Genomic DNA, 18,053 nt, shown 5'->3' with positions numbered 1-18,053 from the left:
ACATTAAGGACACCTGCTCTTTCCATGACATATGCTGACCAGGTGAATCCAGGTGAAAGCTATGATCCCTTATTGATGTCACTTGTTAAATCCACTTCAATCAGTGTAGATGAAGGGGAGGAGGCAGGTTAAACTCAATATTAGGAAAGTGTCCTTTAATGTTTGGTACACTCAGTGTATATTACCTTAGATATGATGCTCTTCAGAACCTGCCTGTTCTCTCAGAGGTCCTCTTCCGTGGTTTGTAACAGATTGCTAGGAGCTGGGACTGGGAGGCAGCTGTAGACCTGGCTGTGTAGGGACTGGACTGGAATGGTGATGGTATGATGTTGGAATTTCTCATCTTCTCCAAGTTGCGACTTGAAGGGGTAGCCCTTAAAATGTCTTGAAAGCGATTTGATATTGTAAAACAGGCCCCAGGTGCTGCCCAGCTGGTATTGGAGTGAGCCCATCTCAGAGATGTGAACCCTATGAGCAAAGCTTTGATTGGAAAATAATGCAAGCAAAGAGCTCCTTTTTGGTCATCAGTGGCACTGACTTATGTTAGAACTTGAGATAAGAATGTCACATTGAATGGCAGTTAATTGTCAACCCATGTTCAGGCAATGTGTTTGTCAGTGATGACTGATTTGAATATGCCAATGAATGATTTACATGAAATGTAATGGGTAAGTAATACACTGTATTAAAATGTCTTTCTCCCTCAACTAAAGTCTGTCAGAATAACACAGATGACAGCTTATTAGTTGATTACTTACTCAGGCCTTAACTTCATGTACAGTTTCTGTTTCAGTGCGTTCAGGATTCAAGGGGGTGAGAAAGCACAACTTAACTTTTGCTATGCAAGTAGTTCATCATTTTACACCCCCTCATATTCACACCACATGGTTAAATCAATTACCCAATACGGCAAGTTCTCACTTTCAAGGTGTTGCTGATGATCCATTTCTCGTTCTTAGTTTTTCTTAATTGTCCATAATGTGTATTGAAATGAATTAATATGATTAACAAGTAGCAAGTGGTTATTTTTGTCATTCCCACTTTCACTTTGAACGATTTAAGGAGTGCAGCACTCTGGCAATTAAAATTCCCTTTACTTACAGGGGTGCAGAACTCAGCAATGAAAAGTCTTCCGGTATCCAACTTTTACAATTAACATTATCACTTAAACTCGCTAATTTGTTTAATTTAACATGTATCTGTTATTTTTACCACCTCCTATAACACATTAGATTCAGAGCAGTGAGCTGTAAGAAATGCATATAATATCAATAGGATATTACTAACACTTTCTGTTGTTCAACAGTATAATGCCATCATCTGGACAAATTGATGGTGTTGAATTTATTCAAATGTTCTATTAATCTCAGTTATTTTCTTAACCTCACTGGTCTAGGTAAATGTTAGGATGGCTGCGTTTTACACAGGCAGATCAATTCTGATCTTTTTTACTGAAAAATATCTGATGTGAAAAGATCTGATGTGATCGGTCAAACGACCAATCAGTGGAAAAAAAAAATCTGAATTGGGCTGCCTGTCTAAACGCAGCTGATGTTATCTAAATCAGTAAATACTTGATACTTTTTGTGTTTTTCTGTCTTTCTTGGATATTTTTGGGCTTTAATTCAAGGGACATGTAGCCTTCCAAGGTGAATGCTATAGATCCGTTTGCCATGAGAGGGAACTAGAGTTCCACCATCTACAACACAGACAACATGCCGACCACCACCCCAACCCGCCCCCAGCCAACCTCCCAGGACACAGACAACATGCCGACCACCACCCTGCCCCCAGCCAACCTCCCAGGACACAGACAACATGCCGACCACCACCCCGCCCCCAGTCAACCTTCCAGGACACAGACAACATGCCGACCACCACCCCGCCCCCAGTCAACCTTCCAGGACACACATAACATGCCGACCACCACCCTGCCCCTAGCCAACCTCCCAGGACACAGACAACATGCCGACCACCACCCCGCCCCCAGCCAACCTCCCAGGACACACATAACATGCCGACCACCACCCCGCCCCCAGGCAACCTCCCAGGACACAGACAACATGCAGACCACCACCCCGCCCCCAGCCAACCTCCCAGGACACAGACAACATGCCGAGCACCACCCCGCCCCCAGCCAACCTCCCAGGACACAGACAACATGCCGACCACCACCCCGCCCCCAGCCAACCTCCCAGGACACAGACAACATGCCGACCACCACCCCGCCTCCAGCCAACCTTCCAGGACACACATAACATGCCGACCACCACCCCGCCCCCAGTCAACCTTCCAGGACACACATAACATGCCGACCACCACCCCGCCCCCAGTCAACCTTCCAGGACACACATAACATGCCGACCACCACCCCGCCCCCAGCCAACCTCCCAGGACACAGACAACATACTCCGATTCTCAGTCACATAATGTGTGTTACTGTGGAACAGCGTTCTGGGAGGCGGGGTGGTGGTCGGCATGTTGTCTGTGTCCTGGAAGGTTGGCTGGAGGCGGGGTGGTGGTCGGCATAGGCATAGAGCTAACCTAACCTGACCACAAGTGGTGCTTCAGGTGAACGACTCATAGCAAAATGGCTTATTTAGGAGCGTCTAACATTCAGCGCTTCATATTGACAAGCAACGTATAGAGCTGATAATGATTTCTCATTCTGCGTGGCAAGAGCTATCTTTTACAGCATATTGAGAAACATTTCGTAACGCTTCAACGTTCCTGAACCATATACCCATATATTGCTCGGTATCCACAGCCAACACACTGGAGGCATACAGGCCGCTATGATGCGTTGACAGGGGTTGTTTGTTTCCCACACATAGATGAATGGAGCAAACACATGTTGCCATTGGGGATTCCACCTAAAGGTGAACGGTTAATAATGAGAACGGTGATGTGACTCAAGCTGTGACCAGAGGCCATTGTGCATCACTAAGTGATCAGTTGACATGTTGTGATCAGTTGACATCAGTTTTCTCCCAGCATGCTACAGTGCTGCTCTTTGTCCACACCACCAATGACACCTATTAACTTCCTGTGGTTTGACGTGGCCTTGGTCCTCCCGCGTTGTGTGACATTAGCAGAAGAAAAAAAGACTCTTTGGCCTCCGACTGACAAAGGATGCACTTATTTGTGCTTTTACAAACGTCTTCTTGCGCCCTTGACAAGATTTTCTGCACGTCACACCATTCATTCAATTCTGGGATTGATGTATAAATTAAGGTAAATGCTTCTGTGCTACAAGACTGTTATTAACTAGTAATTCAATTGAATATTCTGACAGAGAAACACGAATGTATGTTTTACTGCCATAAACTTCCAGTTACCAGTCCAAGTACTGATTGGATTGATTGGGTGGGAAGGTAGTGGTTAGAGTATTGGGCCATTAACTGAAAGGTTACTGGTTTGAATCCCCGAGCCAACAAGGCTCTCTCGATGTGCCCTTGAGCAAGGAACTTAAGACTAATTGCTCCTGTAAGTCACTCTAGATAAGAGCTTCTGCTAAATGACTAAATTGTAAAGTTCTTGCTTTTGTGTTGCACCAAAATCACCTCATATCAACCTCATACCGAGCCTCTAAACTTTCCAGTTCATGTTAAAATAGCAGAGGTAGTGCATTCATGACCTACAGTAGATGTTGTGTAACAACTCAATAGTGCTGATATGTCTACTCTCCATGGGGTTGTTCCAACCCATGGGGCTCCATCCTCCACCTCTCCCTCTGAGGACCGCCTGCAGTCATTCACCTTCTCAACTGCTCTGTCTCTCTCGCTATGACATATCTGCTGCTGCTGGCCTCCGTGGAGATGTTGTTCTCTGCTGCAGGTGAAAAAATAGATGTTTCTCTGTATCTGTTCTGACACCCTCAGACCTGAGCAGGCTCGGGGAATGTGTTGGTAGTGAATGCAGACGAATGCAGATGCACAAACATGTTTGAAATGTGTATCGGAGAGTCAATCAGCAAACACTCATATCTTATGACTTAGATCGTTTCAAGGGAAGATTGATTATATGTAGGACAAGAATGTAGGACAAGAGAAGGCAGATAAGGCAGATGTTGTAACTGCTGCATGTGTGATAAGGCATATGATGTAACTACAGTAGAGGGATTTTGACTGGTTTAGCTTGAGTTCTCAGCATTTGCGTATTTTTCTTTAAAGGGGTCGAGTTACATTGCAAAGCTCAATTACACCTTAATGTTCATAGTCACAAAAAAGCATGTTGGATATACTGTATCTAGCTCCCACCTTCCCGGGAAAAAAAAAACACATTCTACATTATCAAACTACTGCATAGCCTTAGTGTCACACCCTGATCTGTTTCACTTGGCTTGTTCTTGTCTCCACCCCCTCCAGGTGTCGCCCATTTTCCCCATTATCCCCTGTGCATTTTACACCTGTGTTTTCTGTTTGTCTGTTGCCAGTTCGTCTTGTCTCGTCAAGCATACCCCGTCGGGTTTTTTTCTGCCGTTCTGTACCTTACTGACTCTGCCCTGGATTACGGACCTCTGCCTGCCCTAACCCCGAGCCTGCCTGCCGTTCTGTACCTTACTGACTCTGCCCTGGATTACGGACCTCTGCCTGCCCTAACCCTGAACCTGCCTGCCGTTCTGTACCTTACTGACTCTGCCCTGGATTACGGACCTCTGCCTGCCCTAACCCCGAGCCTGCCTGCCGTTCTGTACCTTACTGACTCTGCCCTGGATTACGGACCTCTGCCTGCCCTAACCCCGAGCCTGCCTGTCGTTCTGTACCTTACTGACTCTGCCCTGGATTACTGACCTCTGCCTGCCCTAACCCCGAACCTGCCTGCTGTTCTGTACCTTACTGACTCTGCCCTGGATTACTGACCTCTGCCTGCCCTAACCCCGAGCCTGCCTGCCGTTCTGTACCTTACTGACTCTGCCCTGGATTACTGACCTCTGCCTGCCCTAACCCCGAGCCTGCCTGCCGTTCTGTACCTTACTGACTCTGCCCTGGATTACTGACCTCTGCCTGCCCTAACCCCGAGCCTGCCTGCCATTCTGTACCTTACTGACTCTGCCCTGGATTACTGATCTCTGCCTGCCCTAACCCAGAGCCTGCCTGCCGTTCTGTACCTTACTGACTCTGCCCTGGATTACTGATCTCTGCCTGCTCTTGACCTGTCTTTTGTCTGTCCCCTGTTTTGTCAATAAATATCTGTGTTTCGAACTGTCTGCATATGGGTCTTATCCTGAGTCGTAATATTCAGGCACTGGAAAAAAATCAGTTCCAATCAAAAATGTATCTTTCGAGCAGTGTTTTAAATAGTATGTTAATTCTGTAGATAATCCTCTAAGAATTCCAACGGTCCAAACCTCGTGTCTATCATAATCCGTTCAAGTTATTGGAGTCTTTACCCTTGTGGGATGGCCAGAATTCAGGTGACCAAATCAATGGAGGCCAGCGGGAAAAAAATGGTAAAAAAATTTGGAAAATTGCATTGTGTCGGCTAGGCTGGATTCTGTCGAAGACTTAAGGCTATTGGCTACCTGACAGGCTCACTTTCCTATTGAACTTGTCATCTTTCTTCTCAAATCCGCAGGACATAAAACAATATGAGAGCTAAGATGGATATCGATTTTGAGACATGACGTATTTTCATATTTTAGTACACACTTTTCATATTAATTGGAAATTCCTGTTCTTTTATGCATGTTTGTAAGAAATTATTGAATCTCTATAAAATGAACGCTGAGCATTCCAAGCTTTTTAATATTAGTCTTTTACATTTAATTAATTTATAATTTGCTTTTTGCGACCTGTTAACTACTTGGAAGACGATGACCACAAAATGCAACATCTTTAGAAGTTATGAGAAACCTGTACCACGATGTCAACAGATCTTGGTGCTTATTATCGTATGTATTAGATTACGAAATCCAACTTTTTGGATATAATGCTAATGATATGTTAGAGAAAGACCCCACTGAATGATTCAGACATGAATAATCATATTTGTCTTGGTAAAATGTATTTGATAATATAAGGAAGTGAAATTTCATCACCAAAGTGCGTCTTGGCAGAGTGGGTGGACTGTGTGCATTGTTTTGAAACCACCAGTCTTGGCAGATTTCACACTGCACCAGTCTTTACATTGTGTCATTCAGTCATCGCTCTATAACTTCTTCTCTTTGATGCGTGTTTGATTAGTGTGGTTGGATGTGGCAGTAATCAAAAGAGATGTATACCACATGATGTTCAGTTATTCCGAAGCTCCCAGCTATCCACCTTGCGTTGCTTGTGGATTTTGCCTGGTGTTTCTCATTAAAAACTCAGTGAAACATGAGAGAGATAGTTCTGACAAGTGAGGATTTCCACAAAGACTCTGTCAAACTGACAGACAGATAAATAGACATCGGGCAAGCATGTTGTTGATAGCAGATTCCTTACTGTGAAAACACAGGTGTCTCTGAAGACTAGGGGAAAAACCCAGATGTAATTGACAATGCTGATAGTCGGTTTTATGTAAGTTGCAAAATCACTGACTTTCTCTGGAATGAGGGTAGATGTCAAACTATTGGCAATGTGTGGGAGAAAATGAAAGCAACCAATGATTAACTCATGGTGACACCAGGTTGTTGGCTTTGGTTGAGTTATTTGTTCTGTTCAACAGAATTAGGTCCTTATCCCCGTAAGCATATTACTTCAAATTCATATTTAATATTTTCTGACATCTTTTCTTCCCTCTTCTGCTTTCCTTGTTTTCCCATAATAACTTCAAGTTTCTTAGAGCCGTTTGCTGTATCTACAGTACAGCAGGTTCTATGAACTCCTTACCTCTGGCTTGAGTGCACACACTTTTCCATCACGTGCCCTCTGTCACCAGTAAACTTTTTGAAAAGCGAGTTTAACAGGTCATGAAAGAGCGGGACAGATGGCTACATTCTAGGTGGTAATTATCAACCACTTCTTCCCAAAAACAAGCAAAGGTGTTGCCATCACGTCAGGCAGCTGACATTTCGCTAGTCAACTTCAATCGACGTTTGTCTTCTGCCACGGAGATGGCGAGAGAACGGTGTCACAGGTCACACTCGTCCATAAGAGGATGCGCATCACTCTGGATCAAGTCTATATTAAGAGCTGACTAATAGGTTGGAAAATCAAATGTGATTATACTGTATTGTAGGCACTGGTTGATGAGTGTTTTCTTTAGGTAGGTTTTCTGTGTTGTCGTGCACAGACTTGACAAGATGGCGCTGATTGACATGGTCGTCCTGTTCATGGCTCCACAAGCAATCCGCTACATCTGCTAAATATGTGTATGTGACCAATAACATTTTATTTTATTTGCTATAAGACCTGATTAGTGCAAATCTTCCCGTCTCGACAAGCTGTTGGTAATATGTGTGTTTACTCTGCATTTGACGAGCAGGGATTGCTTTTGAAGAGCTTAACCGTTCATTTTGGCGACGAGCTATTGAAATTGAAGGTGACAGCTAATTTGAATCTCTCTTAATTTGGGCGAACTGGAAAACTCTAAACGGTGACGGCAGCTCCCCTCGTACACGCGTGCACATGCAAAAATATGTAAATGCTTCTCATATTAGAATCTTTGTCTGCTTGTCATTCTCACATGGGACACATCAAAGCCATATGACCTGATTTTGCACCTGCTGTTTAATTAAATTTACAAGACAGACAGTCTCCAGTCCTGGTGATGTACAAATCTGGTTTTATTACCCGGGCCCTGTAATTGACAATGCATTTGACTGATGAGTGGTAATGCTGCCTCCCGAAGAGGGAGGCACCATTACCTTACTGCCAATACAAGGGCCATCCACAGACATTTTGAACTTTCTCCTGATATTAGGCTCTGAGAGTGTTGAAATTGACATTGTTTAAAGGGATTTGTATTATGAATTCATAGTTTGATAACGGTTGTTATTTTGTAAATATGATGCACTCCGATTGATATGTTATTCATGATCCATTATGATTATAATGGTAGTCATTTATTCCCAATTTTATACTCTCTAATTACTTGTAATTATATTAGGGTATACATTACTTGCCAGCATATTCCTTTATAAAACAACACAATACAAAATAAAATACAATACAATTAAAAATGAAATGTTTTGTTCAAAAAGAGGCTGGTTGTCTGCGTGAAGTATGCACATTTGTGATTGCATGTGATTCAGAAACATGCCCCCGGTCGCAGAGGACTGTGCTTCTTAGGCAATCTATAATAGATGATGAAATTTGGCAAGCAATCCAACCTTATGGTCCATTCTTCCTCCTGCAGCTGCTTGTTTTCCCAGAACGCATCTGTGCTGACCAAGTTGTGTGTGTGTGTGTGTGTGTGTGTGTGTGTGTGTGTGTGTGTGTGTGTGTGTGTGTGTGTGTGTGTGTGTGTGTGTACATGCCTATGCCCGTATGTCACTGGCTCTGCCCAGAAGCACTCCATGAGCAACTTTCCATTATTCAATATGTCAGGCGACGTGAATATGGAACACCAACTTTCCATTATTCAATATGTCAGGCGACGTGAATATGGAACACCAACTTTCCATTATTCAATATGTCAGGCGACGTGAATATGGAACACCAACTTTCCATTATTCAATATGTCAGGCGACGTGAATATGGAACACCAACTTTCCATTATTCAATATGTCAGGCGACGTGAATATGGAACACCAACTTTTCTCTCAGAGTTCAACCTCCATGGGCATATATGGGCGAGAGTTGAGGAGTTGACTAGAAAGGCCATGTGTTTTAGAGGAAAAGAGATGGGAGTTAAAAGTAGAAGGCAAGCTGTTGTTTGACTTGAGTCTAAATGTTTGACTGCATGCTGGAGTTGGAGGAAGTTGCCTCGAGACCAGGAGTGGGCAAACTGAGCTAGAATCAGAGCCGATTCAATCCGTTCCGTGGGAGGTTTGTGTGTGTACTCATTAAAGGGTTTTTATTTACCTTTATCTTTTTTTACTATTTTCAACATTATAGAATGATAGTGAAGACAAACTATGAAATAACACAAATGGAATCATGTAGTAACCAAAAAAGTGTTCAACAAATCAAAATATATTTAGTACTTTAGAATCTTCAAAGCAGCCACCCTTTGCCTTGTTGACGGCTTTGTACTCTCTATTCATTCTCTCAGCCAGAGAAATACTTTTCCAACAGTCTTGAAGGAGTTCTCACATATGCTGAGCACTTGTTGGCTGATTTTCCTTCACTCTGCCGTGCAACTCATCCCAAACCATTTCAATTGGGTTGAGGTCTGGTGATTTGTGGAGGCCAGGTCTCCTTCTTGGTCAAATGGCCCTTACACAGCCTGGAGGTGGGTTGGTTCATTGACCTGTTGAAGAACAAATAAAAGTCCCACAAAGAGCAAACCAGATGGGATGGCGTATCGCTGCAGAATGCTGTGGTAGCCATTCTGGTTAAGTGTGCCTTGAATTCTAAATAAATCACTGACAGTGTCACCAGCAAAGCACCCCTACACCATCACACCACCTCCCCCATGCTTCAAGGTGGGAACCACACATGCGGAGATCATCCGTTCATCTACTTTGCGTCTCAAAGACACGGCGGTTGGAAACAAAAATCTCAAATTTGGAATCAGCAGATTTCCATCTGTCCATAGTTCGTGTTTCTTGGCCCAAGCAAGTCTCTTCTTCCCATTGGTGTCCTTTAGTAGTGGTTTCTTTGAAGCAATTAACCATGAAGGCCTGATTCTTGCATTTTCCTCAGTTGAGTTGAGATGTGTCTGTTACTTGAACTCTGTGAAGCATTTATTTGGGCTGGAATTTCTGAGGCTGGTAACTCTAATGAACTTATCCTCCGCAGCAGAGAGAACTCTGGGTATTACTTTCCTGTGGCGGCCCTAATTAGATCCAGTTCCATCATAGCTCTTGATGGTTTTTGCGACTGCACTTGAAGAAACTTTCAATGTTCTTGACATTTTCTGCACTTCTCTTTGCTTATTTGAGCTGTTCTTGCCATAATATGGACTTGGTATTTTACCAAATAGGGCTATCTTCTGTATACCACCCCTACCTTGTCATGACACAACTGATTGGCTCAAGCCTATTAAGAAGGAAAGAAATTCCACCATTGTACATTTAGCAAGGCTCACCTGTTAATTGAAATGCATTGCAGGTGATTACCTCATTAAGCTGGTTGAGAGAATGCCAAGAGTGTGCAAAGCGGTCATCAAGGCAAAGGGTAGCTACTTTGAAGAATCTAAAATATTTAGATTTGTTTAACACTTTTTTGGTCACTACATGATTCTATAATAACTATGTTATTTCATAGTTTTGATGTCTTCACTAATATTCTACAATGTAAAACATAAAAATCCTTGAATCAGTAGGTGTGTCCAAACTTTTGACTGGTACTCTGTATATGTATATACTGTACAGTTGATGTCGTAAGTTTATATACACTTAGGTTGGAGTCATTAAAAGTCACACATTTCTTGTTAACAAACTATAGTTTTGACAAGGTGGTTAGGACATCTACTTTGTTAATGACACAAGTAATTTTTCCAACAACTGTTTACAGACAGATTATTTTACTTATAATTCACTGTATCACAATTCCAGTGGGTCAAAAGTTTACATACACTAAGTTGACTGTGCCTTTAAACAGCTTGGAAAATTCCAGAAAATGATGTCATGGCTTTAGATAGGCAAATTGAAATCATTTGAGTCAATTGGCAATTGGCAATTGAGTCAATGTGCACCTGTGGAAGTATTTCAAGGCCTACCTTCAAACTCATCATGGCTGAATTCTTTTGATTTTCCCAAGACCTCAGAACAAAATGGTATACCTCCACAAGTCTGGTTCATCTTTGGGAGCAATTTCCAAACACCTGAAGGTACCACGTTCATATGTACAAACAATAGTACGCAAGTATAAACACCATGGGACCACGCAGCCATCATAACGCCCAGGAAGGAGACGCTTTCTGTCTCCTAGAGATGAACTTATTTTGGTGCAGAAAGTGCAAATCAATCCCAGAACAACAGCAAAGGACCTTGTGAATATGCTGGAGGAAACCGGTACAAAAGTAGCTATATCTACAGTAAACCGAGTCGACATAACTTATATCGACATAACTTGAAAGGCCGCTCAGGAAGGAAGAAGCCACTGCTCCAAAACCGCCATAAAAAAGCCAGACTACGATTTGCAACTGCACATGGGGACAAAGATTGTACTTTTTGGAGAAGTGTCCTTTGGTCTGATGAAACAAAAATAGAACTGTTTGGCCATGATGACCATTGTTATGTTTGGAGGAAAAAGGGGGAGGCTTGCAAGCGTAAGAACACCATCCCAACCGTGGAGCACTGGGGGTGGCAGTAACATGTTTTGAGCTGCTTTGCTGCAGGAGGGACTGGTGCACCTCACAAAATTGATGGCATCATGAGGTGGGAAAATTCTGTGGATATATTGAAGCAACATCTCAAGACATCAGTCAGGAAGTCAAAGCTTGGTCACAAATGGGTCTTCCAAATGGACAATGACCCCAAGCATACCTCCAAAGTTGTGGCAAAGTGGCTTACGAACAACAAGGTCAAGGCATTGGAGTGGCAATCACAAGGCCCTGACCTCAATCCTGAAAACGCGTGTGCCAGCAAGGAAGCCTACAAACCTGACTCCATTACACCAGCTCTGTAAGGAGGAATGGGCCAAAATTCACCCAACTTATTGTGGGAAGCTTGTGGAAGGCTACCTGAAACATTTGACCCAAGTCAAACAAATTTAAAGCCAATGCTAGCAAATACTAATTGAGTTTAGGGTCACCTAGAAATGTCCTTGTTTTTGTAAGAAAAACACATTTTTTGTCCATTAAAATGGTCCATTAAAATAACATCAAATTGATCAGAAATACAGTGTAGACATTGTTAACGTTGTAAATGACTATTGTAGCTGGAAACGGCAGATTTTTTATTTTCATGAAATATCTACATACGCGTACAGAGGCCCATTATCAGCAACCATCACTCCTGTGTTCCAATGGCAAGTTGTGTTAGCTAATCCAAGTTGATCATTTTAAAAGGCTAATTTATCTTTAGAAAACCCTTTTGCAATTATGTTAGCTGATTGTTCTGATTAAAGAAGCAATAAAACTGCAAAAATGTCCAACCGGCCTCACAACCGCAGACCACGTGTATCCAGGCCAGCCCAGGACCCCCACATCTGGCTTCTTCACCTGCAGGATCGTCTAAGACCAGCCACCTGGACAGTTGATAAAACTGTGGGTTTACACAAATAATTTCTGCACAAACTGTTAGAAATCATCTCAGAGAAGCTCATGTGTGCTTCTCGTCCTCACCAGGGTGTTGACCTGACTGCAATGCGGCGTTGTAACCGACGTCAGTGGGCGAATGCTCATCTTTGATGGCCACTGGCACGGTTTGCTGATGTCAACATTATGAACAGATTGCCCCATGGTGGCAGTTGGGTTATGGTATAGGCAGGCATAAGCTACGGACAACGAACACAATTGCATTTAATCAATGGCATGATCAATCATGATCATTATGTGGGGCGGCAGGGTAGCCTAGTGGTTAGAGCGTTGGACTAGTAACCGGAAGGTTGCAAGTTCAAATCCCCGAGCTGACAAGGTACAAATCTGTCCTTCTGCCACTGAACAGGCAGTTATAACCCACTGTTCCTAGGCTGTCATTGAAAATAAGAATTTGTTCTTAACTGTTAACTTGACATTTTTTACACATTATTTTACCTTTATTTAACTAGGCAACTAGTTAAATAAAGGTAAAATAATGTGTAAAAAATGCAGCAACAAAAGACCCTCCAGGTCACACTTGAGCTTCTATAACTAGATAGAAATGATGTAGTCATTTTTAAGGATATATTTATATATATATTTAATATATATTTATATTTTCAAATTACTGCCCTTTTTCTGGTCCACAAATATATTTTGACAAACAAATCAGTGAAAAATGATCTGTTCTCCATTGAATTTTGAAACCTCGATATAGCCCAAAAAGAGTCACCTGTTGCCCAGCTCTGCTGTAGTCAATAACCCCGGGTCAGTTTTAGTGTATTTTCCCCAAACGGTTGGGATGTGAGAAAGGTAGGCTGATCTTAGATTTGTCCCTAAGCGTAGCTGGTTGAATGACCAGAGTATTTGATGATGTGGATGATGATACAGATACAGCCAAACCACACTTGCCTCAGTTATGACTACCATCCAGTCACTAGCTCACGGCTTTTCAACTTCAATCACAAAAATAATTTAATGTAGCGGAATAGTCCTCCATCCAGTTGCACAACTGAATGTGTTCAACCGAAATGTGTCTCATGTAACATAACCCCTCTGAATCAGAGGTGCAGGGGGCTGCCTTAATCAATGTCCATGGCCCAGTTGTTTAACTGCCTAGCTCAATGGCAGAATGGTAGATTTTTCAACCTTGCTGGCTCAGGGATTCAAACCAGTGACCTTTCAGTTACTGGCCCAACACGCCTAACCGCTGGTCTATCTGCCACTATCCACAGCAGAGGGGTTGATGGGATATGTTAGGGCGGTATGGAGGGATAACTGTGTGTGAGCGGCTGAACAGCAGCTGTTTTCTCCTAGCGAAAAGAGTGAAAGGGAGATGGGGAGGGAGGTCTTCCGTTTGCCCTTCAGGCAGACCAGGTGGCTGTAGCTCCACACCGTGTCATCGGTAGAACCTGGCATGACTGCTCTCAAGCAGGTCCTCCTCATTGTCATCACCCCCCCCCCCCCCACCCCACGCACACAATGAACACACACGGAGGTCTCCACAACGATGACAAAAACAATGACAACGCCCCGAGCCACAGCACATGGAGGTCACCACAACGATGACAGCGCCCCGAGCCACAGCACACCGAGCTCACCACAACGATGACAACGCCCCAAGCCACAGCACACGGAGGTCACCACAACGATAATAACGCCCCGAGCCACAGCACACGGAGGTCACCACAAATATGACGATGCCCCGAGCCACAGCACATGGAGGTCACCACAACGATGACGACGCCCCGAGCCACAGCACACGGAGGTCACCACAACGATGACAACGCCCCGAGCCACAGCACACGGAGGTCACCACAACGATGACAACGCCCCGAGCCACAGCACACGGAGGAGAATGGAAATGGCAGAGGAAGTCGGAGCCAGATAATCACAGGAGAGCTTGTTAGGGAAAAGTGCAGGTGCAGGACTTGAGTGACTGCCAGGTTGCACTCTCCTTTTGGTTCTCCTATTAACTTTGTCAGCTTTTTACATCTTTTTTTCATTCACCTGCAGTACATTCAAACCACACTCTGCTGTTTGCTCATTTTGTGTCCCCCGTAACATGGAAAGGTGTGAAAAGTTAGTTGATTATCATACAGTGTATCTCAGTTGTATGAAAGTAGGATGTGTGAAATGGAATGTTGTGAAATAAAAGTATAATCTGAGAATATCACAACCTGAGACTTGCCAGAAGTGCATCACTTGCTCAAAGTTAAGTACAGTAACAGTCTGAGACATTCTAACCTGTTCTAATGAGTCTGAGACATTCTAACCTGTTCTAATGAGTCTGAGACATTCTAACCTGTTCTAATGAGTCTGAGACATTCTAACTTGTTCTAATGAGTCTGAGACATTCTAACCTGTTCTAATGAGTCTGAGACATTCTAACCTGTTCTAATGAGTTGTTTGTATGTCAACATTCTTTAAAGGTTTTCTTTAAACCATGAATATGCTTTGTCTATGCCTGTGAAACTGGCCTATAGTCTACTGACAACATCACTGGTGCAGAAATCATTGTTCCCCAGTCAACAGTAATATGAGAAGGAGGCTTTGGAAGACATTCATCTTTAGCCTACAGCACCAGTGTGGCTCAGTTGGTAGAGCATGGGGCTTGCAATGCCAGGGTTGTGGGTTCCATTCCAATGGGGGACGAGTATGTTGAAGTACAACAATGTATGCACTCACTACTGTAAGATGCTTTAGCATCTGCTAAATGACTCAACATTTTTTTTAACCAAATGCATCCTCACACAAGACCATCCAGCTGGATGAACTGCACTGTTGGTTAAGGGCTTGTAAGTAAGCATTTCAGGGTCTACACTTTTGTATTCGGCGCATGTGACAAATAAAGTTTGGTTTGATGTATACAGACTTACTGTATACAGTCACCTCACAATGGGCCTATAGAAAATGTTGAACACAACATCTTACATAAACCCACACACTATATTGTTATTATACAGTAGTGCCTGCCACTACACTCAATCCATATCTGTTAAAGCTTTTATGTCATTGTTTGTGTTGATTTATTTTAGTCCTGACAAGAGCTATTCTTAATCACAGAGACTGATGCCTCTCACAAAAACACACAAAGCAAACAGGCCTCTAGTTTCAATCCACTGAAAGGTAGGCAGGTAGGCCTCTAGTTTCAACCCACTGAAAGGTAGGCAGGTAGGACTCTAGTTTCAATCCACTGAAAGGTTGGCAGGTAGGCCTCTAGTTTCAATCCACTGAAAGGTAGGCAGGCAGGCCTCTAGTTTCAATCCACTGAAAGGTAGGCCTCTAGTTTCAACTAAATGAAAGGTAGGCAGGTAGGCCTCTAGTTTCAACCCACTGAAAGGTAGGCAGGTAGGCCTCTAGTTTCAATCCACTGAAAGGTAGGCAGGTAGGCCTCTAGTTTCAACCCACTGAAAGGTAGGCAGGTAGGCCTCTAGTTTCAATCCACTGAAAGGTAGGCAGGCAGGCCTCTAGTTTCAATCCACTGAAAGGTAGGCCTCTAGTTTCAATCCACTGAAAGGTTGGCAGGTAGGCCTCTAGTTTCAATCCACTGAAAGGTAGGCAGGCAGGCCTCTAGTTTCAAGCCACTGAAAGGTAGGCAGCAGGTATGTGTTGCTACCCACTTTGTTTCTGTAGAATGTGTATAAAAAGAGGAGTGTTTTTTTTTACATGCTATGCTTCATTTCATACGTGTTATTGTGTTGGTGTGTGGGTAACATGAGTGGAACATAATTCTATTTCCTACCCTGCAAAGTAAATCAAGAAATCCTATGAACCAGTCTATAGCATCGGGCCTTACATGTGAGATGTTGGCGCAACCAAAATTTCTTTGTAAAAAAAAGTTCCTCAACCCCCAAAATGTGTCGAATCTCTGCATGTTTGATAAAGCCAGTTGGTGAGTAGAATTTATGGACCACGCTCAAGTGTAAATGAAACAAAAGGCGGGAGTTGGATGACAGCTTTAGAGGGGCAGGGCACAAGTCTTCTACTTTTCTGAGCGTGTGTGTGTGTGTGAGAGAGAACAAATATAGCACAGCACACCAATTATTGGCACAAACCAAACCCAGCTCGGAGGCAATGGAAGAAAAATAACTTCTGTCGCAGGGAAACAACAAAGGAGAACCACGGCATGCCTACCACTTTGGTCCTCATTATTTTGTGATTTGGTAACCAAGGGGATGGGATCTGATCTACAAACCATGGACAGCTGGTTAATTTCCACCACCAAGTCTGCTGGGACTTGTAGTTCTTTCTCCATGACATGTGCAAATCCCAACTGTCCCTCCCCTCACTCTCTATAAATGTTGGCTTTTGCCAGACAGGAGGCTCTGTGTGTGTGTGTGTGTGTGTGTGTGTGTGTGTGTGTGTGTGTGTGTGTGTGTGTGTGTGTGTGTGTGTGTGTGTGTGTGTGTGTGTGTGTGTGTGTGTGTGTGTGTGTGTGTGTGTGTGTGTGTGTATTTCTTTATTTTAATCCCCATTAGCTATTGCAGAATCAGCAGCTATTATTCCAATGTTTTGTATTGACTTTTCCCCCAAACTAAATCAGTGGCGGTCAATGCCGTTTAAGATGAGGGAGGATGATCATTTTGTTTATGAGCATGGCCTTATTTCTATTGCAGCTTATTGGATGACTGTCATTCATATACCATTGACCCAGCTCAATGTACTGTTGGTATGTTTAGCTTACTACATACATTTTTCTCCTGTACTCATCATAAGGTTGCTGCAACATAGCCTATGAATGAAAGTTTACAACGTAGGTGCGGAGGTCGGGAATTTATTAGTAATCAAGGTGACAGACAGTCAGGGGTGGGACCAAGTCACTATTATTCAAGTCACAAGCAAGTGTCAAGTCACAAGGTCCAAGTCTCAAGTCGAGTCACAAGTAGAATGTGTCCAAGTCTTGCATTCTAAGAGCAAGTCGAGTCATACATTCTTTTCAAGTTAAGCCTAAAGTCAAGTAAAAAAAATCTATACATGCAATGACTTCAAATCTTCAAATCTTTGTCTATTCATTGAAGCTACCAGACAATCCTTTTTATAATTTTGTCTACAACACATACATTTGGATTAGCCTGTGTAGGCTAATTGTAAAATAGGGACCTTGTATCAGTTGTAAGGGCATGACATCAGCAGAAGGCAAGGCGGGTTGGCATGATCAGAGTGTAGATTTATTTACAGATCGTGTTGCTCTAATGGTGATAGCACAATATCATACAACATGTGCAAGTAGCTCATTTTCCCCCAACATCGGACACCCCCCAACTTCGGATACTCTCTTGCAGTTGGAGGATTAAATCCTCTCCAGCTCAACATTTAAAGGGACTGGAAAATAATGGTATGTTTTGCAACTAAAGACACCCTCTAGCTAGCTGACCCCCGGTTTTCATTGCAGTTTATATAAGTTAAGTTAGTTTTCAAAAAAGCAATATATGTTCACATTTTGTAGGACACTCTGTATATTGTAAAATTTGACTGCGCGACAGACCACACATCATTTAATATCCAACTTTTTACCTAAATTATTAAACTGTTATCTACTTTCTCAAAACATAAGATGAATCTGTAAAACAAGTAGTGAGACATTATTAGTTTACAACACTGAAGAAGATGTTGGTGAAGAACCATTTTTAACAGCCTACAGGAGGGCGCACCGGGCTATGCAATGAAAAGTTGACAGGAAAGTGTTGTTTTTTTCCTGGAAGGCTATCTCGTAAACATTCGGATAAGAGGTTGGTGTCTATTTTTTTAAACAAAATTAAACAGACGTATCTTGTAAT

General features: G+C 43.0%; 1 protein-coding gene across 1 annotated transcript; it reads left to right on the top strand.

Moving 5' to 3' along the window:
* Nucleotides 1–1,715: 1,715 nt before the first annotated feature.
* LOC139374521 (salivary glue protein Sgs-3-like) lies at nt 1,716–2,258 on the top strand. The gene has a single exon (XM_071115519.1). It carries the CDS (start codon nt 1,716–1,718, stop codon nt 2,256–2,258), a length of 543 nt encoding a protein of 180 aa, XP_070971620.1.
* The last annotated feature ends 15,795 nt before the right edge of the window (nt 2,259–18,053 follow it).

The sequence above is a fragment of the Oncorhynchus clarkii genome, chromosome 19 (assembly GCF_045791955.1).
Source record: "Oncorhynchus clarkii lewisi isolate Uvic-CL-2024 chromosome 19, UVic_Ocla_1.0, whole genome shotgun sequence".
Classification (NCBI taxonomy): Eukaryota; Metazoa; Chordata; class Actinopteri; order Salmoniformes; family Salmonidae; genus Oncorhynchus; species Oncorhynchus clarkii.
Note: the sequence above shows the minus strand (reverse complement) of the source record. Positions and strands in the feature narration are given on the sequence as shown.

What these genes read in the sequence shown, in the direction of transcription:
- LOC139374521 (XM_071115519.1), top strand. Translation starts at nt 1,716, where the DNA reads ATGCCGACCACCACCCCAACCCGCCCCCAGCCAACCTCCCAGGACACA.